This window comes from Mesitornis unicolor, unplaced genomic scaffold (genome assembly GCF_000695765.1).
Source record: "Mesitornis unicolor isolate BGI_N332 unplaced genomic scaffold, ASM69576v1 scaffold31654, whole genome shotgun sequence".
In the NCBI taxonomy this organism is placed as follows: domain Eukaryota; kingdom Metazoa; phylum Chordata; class Aves; order Mesitornithiformes; family Mesitornithidae; genus Mesitornis; species Mesitornis unicolor.
In genome coordinates this window covers 7,836-24,059 of record NW_010182614.1, presented here as the reverse complement: position 1 = coordinate 24,059, position 16,224 = coordinate 7,836, and the positions used below count along the sequence as shown (strand labels likewise).

Here is a 16,224-nt window from a genome sequence, read left to right as displayed (position 1 = left end):
TTTTCCCTGCAGTTTATTATATACGCTTTTAGCGTGATAGCAAGATTCATTAAAGGTTCTGTATCCACGAAATTATCACATGAGCTGCATGAGGCTTCTCCCTTATGGGTCACAAGCCAGAAGGAGCCCTCTGTGTCTGCAGCCGCTTGAGCTGCACTGAGTGGCTCTAAACACAAGGTTGCTTGAGTTGGTGTCTGCAGCATCAGTTTAGCCATGTCCCATTAACTGATCTACATCTCCCTGCTCCACTGTTCAAGCATTAATAGCTGTATTGTAGGGCTGGGTTTCAGTGCAAGAAGGAGAATATGACTAATACAGCTCTTAGACTTCTGCAGAGACCGCGGGGCTCCAGAGTCGTACTGCTTCTCAGATCAGCGTTGCTGGGTTGTCAGTGCCCATACTCGATGCTTTCTGACAGTTCTGGAGCCACTTTCCAGGCAAGGGAGCCTGTCAGGGAAGGAGCAAGTGCTTTCTCAAAGCTCCTTTTTCCAAGCACAGAAGGCAGCAGAGGAGTCTCTCCTCCAGGTATCACCATTGCTTGGTTTCAGTCAAGCTGAATTTGGGACTCTTGTGAAGCAGGGATTGACTCACAAATGGAGAGTATGCGCTTACTCTGGCTTTCTCCAATCTAGATAACCAGTTCAGGATGTCCATACTGGAGCGACTTGAGCAGATGGAGAGGAGAATGGCTGAAATGACAGGCTCCCAGCAGCACAAACAAGGAGCAGGAGGCGGGAGCAATGGGAGTGGGAACGGAGGAACGCAGGTGCAGGTATGAGCCCCGCTGTGTCCAGACACAGCGGCTTTGTGCTTTCTTACCAGAGTTTGGTTTTGAGGGGGTTGGAAAGCGTTACAGCTCTTCCTGAACAGCAGCTCTGGCCTGTGGGTCTTCAGCACAGTTGGCTTTCGCTCGCGGTTGGCGCTGTCTGGGTGCCTGTAGCTGGGCAGGCTGCCTGCCCCGGGCAGGTCGCTCCCCTCGGGTTAAACCGGGATGTGTGTGGTGTTTCAGTGCGTCTCTGGGACTGGAGCGCTGGGCAGCTGCTTTGAGAGCCGCGTGGTGGTGGTGTGCGAGAAGATGATGAGTCGTGCTTGCTGGGCCAAGTCCAAACACTTGATCCATTCAAAGACTTTCCGAGGGATGACCCTGCTCCACCTGGCCGCTGCCCAGGGCTATGCTACGCTGATCCAGACCCTCATCAAATGGCGGTAAGACCCGGCCCGTTGCGCTCTTGGGTGTCAGTGCTGGCATGGCACAAGCACGTGTGAGCTCTGCCTGGTCGGGATTCCTGGTTGTCCCTTACAAACAGACAAGCCCCCGAACTTGTTCCCATCCCCTGACCTGATGGGACCTGTCTCTTGAGAGAGCGAGTCTGACCACTGGGCACGTCACGCTCCTACAGTCTCTGTTGGGGACACCATCTGTAGCAAATGTGTGTGTCACGGGCATCCTCGTGGCCACTTCTTTGTGGTATGGTGTGCTGGGGAAAGCTGTGCTTTGATACAGCGATCCTGATTCGTTCTCTTGTTTCCTCTGCAGCACCAAACACGCAGACAGCATCGACCTGGAGCTGGAAGTTGACCCTTTGAATGTGGATCATTTCTCCTGCACGCCTCTGGTAAGAACAGAGACCAAAACTTTTGAGAGTCTGAGATCTTCAACAAGCCAAAGGCCAGGGCAGGTGGAACCAGAAGGGCCAGTTTACAGCAGCAGAGCGTTGGTTTTCCGGTTCCAACCCCTGGTCCTGTCTGCACTTCTGTATGAGGCTGCTCAGTCTCTGCAGTGATGCCAGCATCAGGAAAAAAAAGCCAAAGCCAAAAAGCACCTATTACTAAATACTAAACTGTCAAACTGTCAGCTTCATTTGGCAGATACAGGTTTCTCTGTCACAGGAGAGAATAGCGTGCGTCTAATGCTCTGTAATGGCCTTTTGTACAGACGCCAGCAGCTGGGGTTCAAGCACGGTCTGGTTTTCTGTGAGCTGGACACCAGACTGCACCGCGTTAGCAAGGACGGAGGAGGCGGGTTGCCCAGTGGGTCAGTCGTCTTTTCTTTTCCAGATGTGGGCGTGCGCCCTGGGCCACATGGATGCGGCCGTTGTGCTGTACAAGTGGGACCGCCGAGCCATTTCCATTCCTGACTCCCTCGGCAGGCTGCCGCTGGCCATCGCCCGCTCTCGGGGCCACGTGAAGCTGGCGGAGTGCTTGGAGCAGCTCCAGCGAGACGAGCAAACTCAGCTGGGGCAAAGCCCCAGGGTTCAGTGCCCCTCCAGCACAGACTCCAACACAGAGAGCTGGGTGTCCCAGTGGCACAGCGAGCTTATTGCCTCTCAGGAGCCTCAGAAGGGAGTCACTGTGATTTCCAGTACAAACACAGGTAACACAGCCCTGGGGGCGTGCGCTGCTTTGCTGACATTTGACACGTGAGGCGCTGCAGGAGCTCACCTGGGTGGCAGATGCCTCCTGTAGCCCTGGTGTCCATGCTCAGTTCTTTCCTTGTGGGCTCTGCCGTGTGCTCCATGCACTCATGTTAGTGCTGGGAGGAGGAGCGAAGGCTTGCTTTCAAAAGACGAGTGTCTTAGGAGTGGTTGAGGCAGCGTCCTCCCTGGGTGATGGTTGCTCGCTTTGCACATGCTGTCGGGTGTCAAACCTCCACCTGCGGCTCTGTGGCAGAAGCTGTTGCAGTTCCTGCAGCGATCGTGGGTTGCATGGGTTTTTTTGACCATTGATCCATTTGTTTCCAGAGCTGAGACGACCAAGATCAGAACCTTCCAGTTACTACAGTAGTGAGACTCAGAAAGATTACCCTGCACCCAAAAAACATAAGCTGAGCCCTGAATATTTTCAAGCCCGGCAAGAGAAGCTGCTTTCCACCGCGCTGAGCCTGGAACAGCCGAGCATCAGGAAGCAGAACTCCGGCTCCAAGCAATCTGCCACCGAGACAATCAGCCCCAGTGAAGGGATGAGGGACTATGGCCGGGAGCTCTCCCAGCACATCCCAGACGTTCCTGGGTACCGGGGCTCTGGCAGCCAAGCAGGCATCAAGTGGAACCCGAAAGACGTTTACATTGGTGTGTCTGCAGTGCAGGTGGCAGGGGGCCAGAAGGGGACCGCGCTGGGGAAGGAGCCCGCAGCCCATCGGCTGCGCCAGCGGGAGCAGATGAATGTGCTGATGATGGCTGACAGGGAGATGGTGGATGCAGAGCTCCTGTCCTACAGGGACAGCGCAGGGGATGAGGACTGCTTACACCACATGGATGACTTGCAGGTAAACGTCCCCGTGGCACCACGATCAGCAGCCTCGGAGAACGTGGTGGCTGCATGGAGGAGGGCAACTGAGAGAGGCTTCTGTGGAGACCTTTAGAGACTGAATTGCGCTCTGTGAAAGGAGGTGGTCATATGGTCGATGTGTGGTTTCTTTTCAAAGGGTGTCCCTTCAACCCAGACACAAAGGCTAACGGTCAGCATGTAGGGTTGTGCACTGGTGTGCACTTCAGCAGTGTATAGAACATGCAAAATTGTTTGCAGTTTTGTAAGGAAAAATGAGAAAACAGAGCCTCCTGGTCACATCAGTAAATGAGACTGAGGTGGCCCTGTAGTCCTTCGGGAACTGGGACGCAGTCCCTTCAAAGACAGGGTGACCCGAGAGAGGCAGTGCTGCGGTTGCAGACCAAGCCACTGCACTTTAAAGAGCAAGGAGGTAAAAGTGGAGGAGGGAGGAGTTAAAATCCCACCAGGCAGCAAAAGTTTGCTCTCATCTCCCCTTGCCAGGTGAACATGATGACACTTGCAGAGCACATTATTGAAGCTACGCCTGACAGGATCAAGCGGGAGAATTTTGTGCCAATGGAGTCACCGCTGGTGGAGAGACCGGAGAGTGCTGCCATGAGCACCACGATGAGCTGGCTGGCCAGTTACCTTGCTGATGTCGATCATCTGCCGAGCGCTGCACAGATACGGTCAGTGATCGCTGCGATGCTGCTCTGGGTTTTCGGGTGCTCTGAGTGCGGGGCTGCATCCACTGGTTCTTCAGCCTGCAGATGCTGCTTCTCGGTGGGACTCGATGCTGGCGCTCCAAGCCCAGCCACGCACTCGTGGTCACAGATGTGTTGTTGCCAGCACAGCTGCAAATTCATGGCAGAACAGGAGTGCATGCAGCAGGAGGGGAAAGGGGCCGCAAGGTCTGGCTCGTGACTTCTCCTCCAGAGCCAAGTCCGTACCCTGGGCTACAGGCGGGATCAGGAGCGCGGGATGGTGCTCGGACAGAGGGAGGGGAGCGCAGGTTTCTGCCTTGAGCTCAGAAATGTCGTAGTCCTTGTCTGTGATGCCAGCCCAGGTGTTTTGTGAGCCAATAATTCCTACTGTGATTGGTATTTCAGAAGTCTGTATAGTGAACCCCTGACCCCTTCTTCGAACACCAGCTTGAGCCCTGCCGGCTCACCAATCAGTGAAATAGCTTTTGAGAAACCCAGCCTTCCTTCGGCAGCAGATTGGTCTGAATTTCTGAGTGCATCCACCAGCGAGAAGGTAGAAAATGAGTTTGCACAGTTAACTCTGTCTGATCATGAGCAGAGAGAACTCTATGAAGCTGCCAAACTCGTCCAGACAGTGTTCAGGAAATACAAGGTACGTAGCCAAGATGTCCGATGTCTTCCTTGTTAGGTGTGAGAGGGTATCATTTGTTACAGAACAAAATGTGGGCAATACCTGCTCCTGGGACAAAAAATACCGTCTTTCCCAACCTTTTCAGTGGTTCTAGCCCTCGCTGATGTTTATCCAGCAAACGCTGTACTGGAGAGCACGCCGTGCCATAGTTCACCAGAACAGCACTCGGAGCATATCCTCCAAGTGCACCCAGAGATTCTGGTCAGGTGCACCAAAGATCAGCTTTGAGGGCTTGTCCCTTACATGAATTGACAGTAGAGATGTCTCCAGAAAAGCCTAGGCCTGAATTGGCCCAGGCAACAGTGGTAGGAGAGGTTCAGAAGCTGCCGTGAGCCACTGAACATCGTCTGTCCTCTTTTGGTGCACTCTGACTGCTCACTGCTTCTTTCCTTCTCCACATAGGGTCGTCCTCTCCGGGAACAGCAGGAGGTGGCTGCCGCTGTTATTCAGCGTTGCTACCGAAAATACAAACAGGTAATCAAGGGAGTGAAATGTTGTGAAACACACACGTAAGTGCCGTGAACACAGCCCCTTTGTAACGGGAATTGTCCTGCTGTTCCTCTTGTGTGCATTTCAGCATGCAGTATTGAAATACCCTGCTCAGGCAAAATGGAAAAGGGAAGAAAATTCATGTCCTCAATCTTAATTCTGGAGGGAATCCTTGAAAGGATTTTGTCTATGATGACACCTGCATTTTTGCTATGAGATAGAGGGCGATGATGTATTCCATATTGGCCTTTATGCATGCTATAGCCTGGGGAGACTATTCTCTGACTAGTTGCTTGCCAAATTTCATTGTGAAATTGAAGTTAGTTTTGCCTTTGCTGAAGGCGAAGATGAAAAATAGGTTGTTTTATTTTGCACACACCAAACTTTTAAACTGTGGGAAGTCACGCGTTGTAGCTTGATGCGAGTTGTTCCAGGACCAAGACTGTTCTCCACACTCGAGTTGGAGACGTGCTTTTAGGCTGAGTTCTCAACCCCAGAAAAAGAAGATTTTCTGTTTCCTTTTTTGGCTGGTGGTTTTGGGTTTGGTTTTTCTGTGGGGGTGTAGAGCCCACCTCCCTCTCTTCTCTGTGCCCTGCTAGACTGGCGCTGCCTGGTGCCCGCAGCGTGTTAGGTGAGGTGAAAGGCGAGGTGCCTGTGCTCTTCTGCAGCCTTCAGAGCATTGCTTTGGGAAGCCTTTCGAGCCTTAGGTGACTGCGTCACGACCCACGCTCGGCCTTCGCTGGCTGTCGTTCTGGAGTGGTGCTTCCTGTCACAGGGAGGTTTGATTCCTTCAAAAGCAGCTTGACAAACTGTTTTGTCTGGGATCCTGGAATCGCTTCTTTTTGAAAGAAGATGGTTTGGGTTTTTTTACTTTTTCATTCTTTATTTGCAGAACTAACATTAACTGTGTATTTTTCTGTTTCTCCCTAAGCTTACTTGGATAGCCTTGAAGGTAATACAAATACAAACGCTCTTTTGGAAACAATTCCCCGTGGGTCCCTAACTTTCACATTCGATATCCACCAGGAGAACCTGGCACTTAGAGAAATGTTTTCATATTATCCACTAATAAATGCCCGTGGTTGAGAAGTCACTGACAGGAGATACGCAGGGACCGCCATGCCACGGCCTATCAACGTGGTAGTACAGCTTAGGTAAAAAAAGAAGGAAGTCTCCTCTTGCAGAGGCTCTCGTGTGAGCAGTGGTGGGCTGAGGTGCGGGGAAGGTTTGGAAGCAGTTTCCAGAGATCGCTGTCACTCGGTGATCTTTACCTTGGCATTTGGGGAGCGCAGGAAAACGTTGATCCCACCCGTGCAGCCGATGTCCTGTGCATCCTGCCTGCCCGACAAAGTGTGCTGAGCATTTTTCAGTAGCTGTGCCCTGAATTCCTGAGCCCACCATCTCGTGTACACTGCTGCTCACACTGGAGGCACGACTGTCGGTGCCGGTCTGAAGTTGTTGCTGGCCAGTCCTTGTCTGTGTAAAGACGGATTTCACAGCCGAGCGATGTCGTGCTCTCATCAGGTACCAGAACCTGCAGCTCCTCTGGAGCTGCCCGGGGGCGAGGTGTGCTCCTCCTGCAGAGGAGGTGTCCTCGGGGCCCTTTTCCACCTGTAGCCCCCTCCGGCTCCGTGGCTCTGTCCAAGCGCTGCTGCGGAGCCTTGCAGGGCTGTGCTCGCTGGGGCCGGCCCTTGGGTGGCCTCTGCCCCGTCCCCTCCCCAGCCGAGGGACACAGGAGAGGGAGCAGCTGGGGCGCAGCGCTGGGCGAGCTGGGGCCCTGCTGCTCTCCCTGCCCACGCTGTGCTCCCCTGGGTGCTCCGGTGCCACCGAGGCCAGCGCAGGCGCGCGGTGGGACTGGAGCGGCCCCAGATCGCGTCAGGGTTTTGTATTTGAACCCTTCTGTTCAGGGGTTTGTAACTCAGCCACAGAAGTCCCATCTGGGCTAAAGCTTTGAAGGAGAACCATGACCAGCCCACGAGTGGACTTATTAAAATAGCTACCTTAAAACCACAATCTGGTCCATTTGTTGAAAAACGTTGAAAAGAGAACAAAAAAAAACCAAACTGACAAACAAAAAAAGGAAATTAATAATGGCAAAATATCAGTGCACTGAATGACTGCTTCAATTCCAAAAAGTGAAATTTGGTAAATGGTGGTCTGTGATGATACTGGAGGTTCTTTGCTTTGGCGTGACGTTGGGGGATGCGGTGTTTGTTTGCTTTTTGTTGTTGTTTTTTCCCACCAGTAGACAGGAAAACCCCATTGAGATGTGTTAGGACGTGCTCCTGGGCAGGGCAATGGCTGCGTCTCATCTGTCTGATAGAGCGAGCAGAAGTCAGAGCTGGTAACACACCCAGGAGCAAGAGACACACGGGTTTTGAAAGTGTTAAAACTTTCAACATAAGGGCAATAAACACAAAAGCTCTTGTAGTGGTAGCTCAGAGGTACGAGCACAACTATAACATATAGTTATTCTACATCTCGTCTTAAAAAGGACTTTTAAAAATACACATGAATGCATATGGTGTCTGTTCCGCAGCCGTCAGCGTGCGTGCTTTGAGAGGAAAAGGATGTAGAACAAAGATTTTCTTTTTAGGAGTTTGTGCCTGCTTTATTTGGAATGATGGGGCTAGAAATAATACAGAGCTAGAGCGAATTTTGGGTGTGTGTGACTGCTTGTGCAGATTTGCAAGTTCAGTGGATGCTTGTTACAGACTTGTAATGAGATTTAGTTTTGCCTGTGACTTAGGATCGATATTAGACTTAATTAACTGTTTGGGGTTTGGGTTTTGTTTGGTTTTGGGTTTTGTTTGTTTGTTTAAGTTGGAATCCTGGGTTACTCCACTTCATGTGCTTGGAATTAAATGGATATACGAGCGATCAAGACTTCTGCAGTATTGTGCTACGGCACAGAAACAAGAAATGAGCTGTTTACAAGTTAATTATCCTAGGAAGGTGGAATACCCTTGGGAACAGCAAATTCGGTTCTTTAAAAAAACAGTCTGTTTAAATTACATTTTAAAATGAAGGTACAAAAAAGTGTATTTTGGTTTTAGTTGATCGGATAGCCTTCTGGAATAATCATTCATGCTGCTCTCTTCTTACAATCACTAAGTTGGTGTATTTTGCTGCTGCTGTTGAGTCTCTGCAAGCAGCGCAGACGTGAGCACCCTGATCTCATGGGATTTCTGTGGGCGAGGGCAGCAAACGGCTCCTCCCGATGTGGTGCCAGGGTTGTCCCCTGCAGACCCACGGGACACGCACAGTGGGACACGTGCGGCTCGGTCCAGGCCCAGAACGGCCGGGCCTGGCCGTTAGCACAGGCAGAGCCTGTGAACCGGGCGTTCGGTCGAGCAGACCCCCCCCAAACCGCTCCGTGGCGGCAGAGCCGGGAGCTGGGTTTGCTCCGAACCCGGCGGTTGCTGTGTTTGCTGTCCCCCTTTTGTCTTGCAGCGCCCGGTCAGGAGTGGGTGCTCGCTTGCTTCGCGCTGTGTCTCAGTGGCACAGGAGCCCTTCGCCGTAGGAGCCTGCTTCTCGCTGGTTTTGTAGGAATGCCTCAGCTTCTCTCTGTTTCTCTCGTAGTATGCACTTTATAAAAAGATGACGCAAGCTGCCATTCTTATCCAGAGCAAATTCCGAAGTTATTATGAGCAGAAGAAATTCCAGCAGAGCCGACGAGCCGCGATGCTGATCCAGCAGTACTATCGCAGCTACAAAGAATGTGGGAAGAGGAGGCAAAACCGCCGGGCAGCCACCATCGTACAACAGAAACTCAGGTGAGCTCCTGCGATGTCAGGGCCACCGGCACCTTGACATGGATTATTTTACACTCCTAGGCTGTAATTTACAGACAAGTAACAGTGGTTGGTAGGATGATCATTCTCGAATTTAGTAGTATTCTCGCTGGTTTTGCCTACAACTCAGTGTTGGTTTTTTTGCATTTAGAAGCAGTCTGCTTACCAAGAAGCAAGATCAAGCTGCTCGCAAGATTATGCGGTTTTTACGACGCTGCCGCCACAGGTATGACGTGATCTTTTGGTGTCTGCCCTTCGTTAGAGTAGTGCAACAATACTCACGTGTGCCAGCAGTGAGTGCAGCGTGCAGGATGACAGAATCAGCTCACTGCAGAACTTTAATCAAATAGCAAAGCCCAGCTGCTTCCAAGAGGTACTGACAAAAGTGAAGTCTCTCGCTTAGGGCTGTTGCTGGAGGAGAACCGTGTTCAGCTCCACTGCTGGGGCGGTAAAGCAGCCCAGGTTGTGTCGGGCAGACACAGAATAAGGAGACTTTGAGCAGAGCAAGGCACAAGCCTTTAGAAGCTGGACTTGAGGAAGTCTGAAAAAAGCTTACTGAATCATAGCTGCAGCTGCCCAAAGCATTCCTGGTATGTGGGAAAACGAGGCAGCACCTGGGGCAGGCTGGAAATGCCTTTAGTTTGGTCACAGAATCCTCTGGTAAACTCATCAAATACAGGTTCTTTTGGATGTGGGTAGGCAGAAGGTGCCCGCAGAGCAGTTAGGCCGTGTCAGCCGCTCCGCACGCCTCGGAGCGCTGGGAGCGCAGACGTGAGCCGTCCCTGCCAGCGTGGGAACCCGCGCAGGCTCGCAAAGGGCTCGCATGCAGGCAGCGCCGCTGTGCCAGAGGCGTTGGCTTGGCTGCTTCAGTGGAGGGATCCCGTACACAATCAGGTTTCAAACTGGAACTTTGCCCAGACAAAAGCGAACTCCAGTGTTTCCGACTCTGCTCCCTCCATCCTCACCACACATGCATTTCATCCACGCAGGAGCTGGTCAGACCTGGTGCGTTTTGAAGCACATTTAGTTCAGCCCAGTGATACCTGAACAGGGAGAGCTCTGAGAGGCAGAGAGGCGTGTGATAAACTTGGTTTTAGAAACAGGCACAGTCCTTGTAGGATTTCAGCGCTGCAGTTACAGAGGTCAGTGTGGCTCATGTTGTGGAAGGACGTCTCACCTGCAGGTTCAGGGCGAAGTAGCATGTGTGGACAAGAAAGAGGGCTGTATTTTTTCCAGGCCAGTTCCAAATGCACTTGAAACAGCCGCAGTTGTTCATGAAGAAGCACAAGCAGCTTCTTGCTCTCAGCAGGGCATGTGGAAGAGACAGAAGGTTTGTTCTGAGGTGTCAGTGGGCAGCCTGTCCCGCTGGAGCAGGCAGAGGCTCTGAACTTGCGTATCCCCTTAGATCTGCTGGGCCCAGGTGGTCCCGGGGGATCCCGTGTGCCCATTTCCATGCGTGGGGGCTCTGGGGCCACCTGCCAAAGGCTCTCACAGCTGGCCCTCACACGAGCCCAGAGAGCACCTCACGGCTGCCTGTATCCTGGGTTTGCCACCGATGTCCGGGATGCACCGTGCACTTCAGCCGCGCTCAGTTGAGTCTTAGGCTGAGAGACTCCCCAGGGCTTAAATTGCCCGTGATTCCAGTGTTCTTCCGTGCCTTCAGCTCATTGCCTTCCTCTTTCTCAGCGTCTCCTGTTTCCTTGGTAGAGCCAGACTCACTTGCATCTCTGACGTTTGCAGGCGAGACCCTTCCCTTTGCCTGTGGTCAGTGTCCTCTCTTCAGCAGTGCTGGGAGATGGGCTCAGGTCTTGGGTGTTTATAGAGAGGAGATAAAACAGGTCTGGGGATACGTGGTCAGTAGGATCTCTGGCTTATGCCACACCACACAGAACTTGAGTTTATGCAGCAGTGCAGTCCTGTCCGTGTCTGCAGGCATAGGGGTTTAAAACTGTGTGAGTTAACCACTAATATTAATAATTGACACAAATTTTACCCAGGAGCATTCTGGCATTGGCAAATGCTGAGGACAAAAGCAAGGCTTATGAGGGGAGACGCACGCGCTCCCCCAGCGCAGGCCTGTCCCGGGCAGACGTCGCCTTCCTTCCTTCCCAGGCCTGGCCCTGCAGCCCCGTCTGGGGTGCGTGCGCGCTGGGTACCAGGTGGAGGAGGAGGGAATGGCTTCCCTCTCGGCTGCTCTTCAAGCTTTCCGAATTGTCTGTGTCTCAGTAGTTGCATTTATTCCTCGCTGCTTGACTTCTCTTGCTTACCTCTTTCCAAGCATAGAGTAATAAAACTTTGGATGTTAAGTAAGTTTAAAACCACCTCTATGTGGGCCTCCTAATGATACACATTGAGCCTGCTGTGCGTCCTGTGTAACGCTCACAGTGACCAGTGCTCGGGCTGGCAACCCCATGCGCTGTTTCAGGAGTGCTGCTGGTTGTAGTCCCATCAGGGACTCCTCTCAAAATGCCCCAAATTAGCACATTGCTGCCATGAGCAGGAGATTAAGAAAGCCCCAAGCCCTATAAAGAAATCCTGCAGCCATCCGAGCTCCTGAACGTCCAGGCCGTAACCACCAACATCTGACGCTGTGTAATGCTCTGTAGTGAAAAATGTTAAACCCGAGTGCCTTGTCAGCACGAGGGGTAGAAATGGCAGGTATTTTTGGAAAATCTGAGGGAGTGAGGGAGAAGGGAGCGTGCACAGGAACGTCAGAGCGAGAGGATCCTGTAGCAGATTTCTGTCAGCTGATGGAGGTGCGGGAGGAGGCTGCAAAAGCCACTTGCAGTCTGTCATAAGCTACGTGAAAAGGCAGCAAATTCTTAAAAGTTCAGAAATTCAACCTTGAAAAAATGGAACTGTTTAACTTGGGTTTTTGTCAGCAGACAGATTCTGCTGTTGGGCCAATAAACGACTCTTACTAAGAGCTTATTCTGTAGCCTTTAGATGAGACTCACTCAGGCTTTCCCCTGGCAGCCATCTGGCTGGTTGGTTTTTCCTGCTCTAAATTGATCCAGGTCTCCTTTAAGCCAGTTGTGTGAAATCCTCTGCTGGCATTCAGTGGTCATCTCCTGCTGTGCTTGTCAGCTTCTCAGTAGTGCAGACGTGATTCCTGTCAGCCTGAGGATCGAGCGCAGGCACGTTGGTCTTGTGTTTTCTGATCTGAATTTACACTTGCTGCCTGGTCAGACGGTATTTCAGAGGTTTTGAGAGCGTTAATGAGAGGTTCTGCAGGCGGAGCTGTCAGTAGTGGATGTGTAGACATTGATGAGAATCAGAAAAGAAATGTGAGCTTTGGTCGAGTGTATTCCTGGAGGAGATAACTGGAGCTCTGGTAGCTGAATGTGATCAGGTGTCATGGAGACAGAAGTGGTCATTCATCAGCAGCAGTCATTGTTACGGTCAGACATCTATCGTTTCCTTTTGACTTGGGAAAAAAGTACCTATTTATCCATCTATTGTCATATTCTCAAAACTCCGGTGAGCAACATGCATCAGCCATAACATGGTACCTACATGACTTGTCCCAGAAGTGGTGTTTGTTGGGAATGAGGAGCAGAAACCCCCTGGCCCCCCAGGAGAGCTTTGCCCATCTCCCCGTGGTGCCCACAGCTGCCCAGTGGCCCATCAAACTTGCCGTGACCCCATGGCGAGCTGAGCCGCCTCCCTGCGCTGTCCGGGGTGAGGCAGGACCAAGGGTTTGCGTTCCGTGGTTTTGGAGAGGCTGCGCCTCCTTAGCGATGCCCAGGTTCGACCCAGCTGAGCTGTGGACGTGCAGAACTCTGCATGGGTGTGGGTTTGCTGAGCTGAATCCGCACGTGGTCCACGCAGTCAGCTTCCACTGGGAAGGTAACCTCCTGTTCCCTGTTCTTTGTCCAATTCTTAGGAAAATTTTCCTCTTCTGAGAGGTATGTACACCATCGCTAGGCCGTGACGGTGATCTGCAGTGTTGTTTATGGAGTAGCATTTGGATGAGATAGGAACAGACGATGGCCGCAGGGGAAGGCAGGATGCAGCTAGAAATGCCGCAGGGATGACAGCGCTGGGTTTATTTGACTCCCTTATTCCTTCCTGCCCTCCAGCGCCCAAACGCAGGGCTGCTCTTCCCAGGGGAAGAGGAGTCGTCCGGTAGCCAGGGGCGGGGAGGGCTCTTTCTCTCCAGGCAAGCAGAAGCGTTGTCTCCTCCTCCCTGACGCGAAGTTCTTGGTAAGGTACGGTTATTGCCTTGTGTGTGCTAATAGCTCTTTGGTATTGTTTTGCAATCTGAAGCCCACTGGTGGACCATAGGCTGTACAAAAGGGTGAGTGTAGCTGCCTGCTAGCCAGTTCCTCTCTTCCATTTTAAATATTTTTGCTTTCTGCTTGCTTGCATGGGGCTGCAGCCAAAATGCGCCAGTAAGTTTCACCTCCATTAATGATACAAAACAGACTCCTGTACAAACTAACCCTACTGCAATGACTAACACTGCTGCTTTTGTAACAGGACAGAGCTCTGCAGTAGATGTTACCAATGCATGACTGTGTGAAAGGACGTGTATATTCATCATGGGCATGCTGAGGCGGCGCTGTCGGTGGGGTATTTTTTCAGTGTCCGAAATGGCCGTTAGATGATTTGGGGACTTGGCGGCGTCGCACGCACGGGTGACGCCGTCCTTTGTCACGGGGCTGCGGCAGCGCTCAGGCCAGGCCGCGGGGAGCGGCAGCGCAGGGGCAGCCTGCCCTGGAGGGGTTTTGTGTCTGCCCGAGCCAGAGCAGAGCAGAAGAGCTCCTCACGCTGCTCTGTACCCCACAGCGGGGAAGCCCCCGTGCTTATCCTAGCAGCTGGTCTTTGGTAAGTTACATCCCTGGTTGTCTTGCTAGGGCCAGCTTCTTCAACAGCTGCTGCTCCCGGCTGTTTGTGCAGAGGGAAGGAAAACAAAGCCCTGAGATGAAGATGAAGGTGCCATAACTGGGTTATAGTAAATGCCAAGTGAGCTTCTGCCAGGAGTTGTGCTCCCGTTACCGGGCTGGTTTGCAGCCCCGCAGCCGGAGCGTTCCCGGGGCAGGACCCCGTCCCGCTGCGAGCAGGGGCTGCGGGGCTCTGGAGGCACACGATGGGACAGGGCTGCTCGGTCCCGGCTCGCGCTTGAGAGGTGTGGGGGCACAGAGGTTTTGTCAAAAGCTGCAGTTGCAGGTAACACCGTTTGTGTGCTTATTGCTGTGGATTCAGCGAGGGAGGAGAGGCAGAGGGAGGGATGACCTGGGCTCCTGCTTCCACCTAACAGTCGAAAGCACAACTGAATTGTTGATCGTGGAGTTTTACTGACTTTGGGTGGCAGAGAGGGTTTTTATGACTCAGGAGCGAAAGTGTGAGTCAGGCTTAAGCCTGCGGGAGGCCTCATTCTATTTGTTCATCGTTGAGCCCAACGAAGAAGCAATAGCTAACGACATTTCTTTCCTAACTGTGACTTTTGTGCTGCCATTTTTTGTTGCATATGCTCATTTTTTTTGCCAGTGACAGTTTGGGTTCTTTACTAATGACGAATGAAGTAAGAAGTGGATGAAATGGGGACAAAGGCCCACGTGTGCCGTAACTGTTTCAGTGCTGCTGTCGTGGATGTTGCCCTGGTGAAGAGAAACGTTGCTCCTGATTGCAGACACAGCGACGCTGTGAAGTTGTTAGCTGGAAAACTAACGCTCCAGGTCTTAGCACGTATGATAGTGCGCTTTACAACTGACGTGGGTCAGTTCAGGAACGGTGTAAGGATAGCCTGCACTCTCATAACGGTGGCCTGCGTGGGTTGTTCTTGCTGACCTGATGGTTTGTGTGTAGCTAGGGCTGGTAGTTCTTGGTCTGCAGTTGGGTGTCCCATTTCAAAAGCCCCTGGAAGAAAAAGTTGGGGTTTTTTTTGAAAAATAAAATTCACTGTAAGTAACTTTTTTTAAAAAAATATTATTTTGATTAGATAAATCAACCTTCCTCCATTGTAAGGACATAAGTGTCTACCTTTATACAAAAATACCTCTTGCACTTTAATCTTGAGGGCAGGCATGGTATCCATGGACAGCAAGGAGTGCTGCAGGCAGATGGTGGTGGTGTATTCGCAACCGGCAGAGCAGGGCATGGCGGGGCAGAGCTGCGTGGAGCTGGGGCTGGCTCAGCATCGCGCCCCAGCCCCACGCAGGGAGCTCCCGTCCCCACACCAGGAGCTCCCATCCCCACACCAGGAGCTCCCCATGCAGGTCACGAGGAGCAGGATTTTCACATCGCTTTCTGTGCGTGGTGAAACTTCTGTCCAAGTGCACTTGTTATCTGTGATCATCACAGCATCTGTCATTGAAAACTAGATCCCCTCACCCTGCCCTGTTTCTTGTGGTTTGACTCAATGCTGCTCTCCGGTCTGGGGAGCGTGCGTGTAGCACCTGAAGTCAGTTCCTCTGGTAAGTACAGCTTTATTTCATGCCTGAATAACCAACATCTACCGTATTTTGTTATTCTCTGCATATCCTTCCCTCTCTTGGCATTTCAGCAACAAACCCCTTCTAGGACTTGTATTCTTTGTGTGTTTTTGATATGTGCTATGCAGCAGCCATTGCCTTGACGTACCCGGTTTCTTACATCTCTTACTAAGATTGAGAATGGGGGAAAATTTTAAGGGATTGGAAAGCCCTGTTTGCTCCAGTTCAGGACAATAAGAAAATGTGGTATTGGGGTGTGCATCACTGTACCTGCAACAAAAGTTGTCGAAGTAATTTCTTTCTTCATTTCCCTCTTGCAGGGGCTGAATGTATTTGGAGCTCATATGTGCGTGTTAAATCGCAGACCGCGTGCTCTGTGGTGTCATTCTTATTGGGCCTCTCTGTCTTTTTTGTTTTGCTGCCCCAATGAGATACCTGGAAAAAGGCAAGAGCTCCCTTTTCCTAAATGTCCCACAGGCCATTTCAGCTCTCAGAGCAGCAGGTAACTCGCCAGACAGCCTCCTCTGGCTCCCACACCCTGCCCTCTATGCTGGTCCTCAGCACTCAGATCCATCGAACATTTCCCTGGCTGGGCATCCCGGAGTAAATCCGATGAAGCAGCTTTGTGTTCCGCTTTACCCATGCAGCCATCGTTTGCTGGGAGTTCCTCCGAGCAGGCCGACTCCATTTGCTGACACGCGCCCATAGACCGGGGAGGGCGTGCGGGGAGAGGAGCTGCCGCTCGCTTCTGGGGCTGTTGCTTTCCACATCGCTTCGGCACGTGACGGCGCAGCCTCCCGCGCGGTGTCCCCATGAGTGGCGCGGTCCAGAGGGCAGCGGCT

General features: G+C 52.1%; 1 protein-coding gene across 1 annotated transcript in view; it reads left to right on the top strand.

Moving 5' to 3' along the window:
• Positions 1–632: 632 nt before the first annotated feature.
• Positions 633–16,224, top strand: part of CAMTA1 (calmodulin binding transcription activator 1) — a gene marked incomplete at its 5' end in the record, with an annotated part of 21,055 nt that continues 5,463 nt past the window's right edge. The window contains 11 exons of the mRNA XM_010183843.1: positions 633–772; positions 1,010–1,206; positions 1,538–1,616; positions 2,059–2,374; positions 2,742–3,265; positions 3,769–3,956; positions 4,377–4,623; positions 5,065–5,136; positions 8,734–8,927; positions 9,097–9,171; positions 13,215–13,245. Coding sequence (XP_010182145.1) covers positions 633–772; positions 1,010–1,206; positions 1,538–1,616; positions 2,059–2,374; positions 2,742–3,265; positions 3,769–3,956; positions 4,377–4,623; positions 5,065–5,136; positions 8,734–8,927; positions 9,097–9,171; positions 13,215–13,245 — 2,063 coding nt within the window. The remainder of the gene's footprint in view (positions 773–1,009; positions 1,207–1,537; positions 1,617–2,058; positions 2,375–2,741; positions 3,266–3,768; positions 3,957–4,376; positions 4,624–5,064; positions 5,137–8,733; positions 8,928–9,096; positions 9,172–13,214; positions 13,246–16,224) is intronic.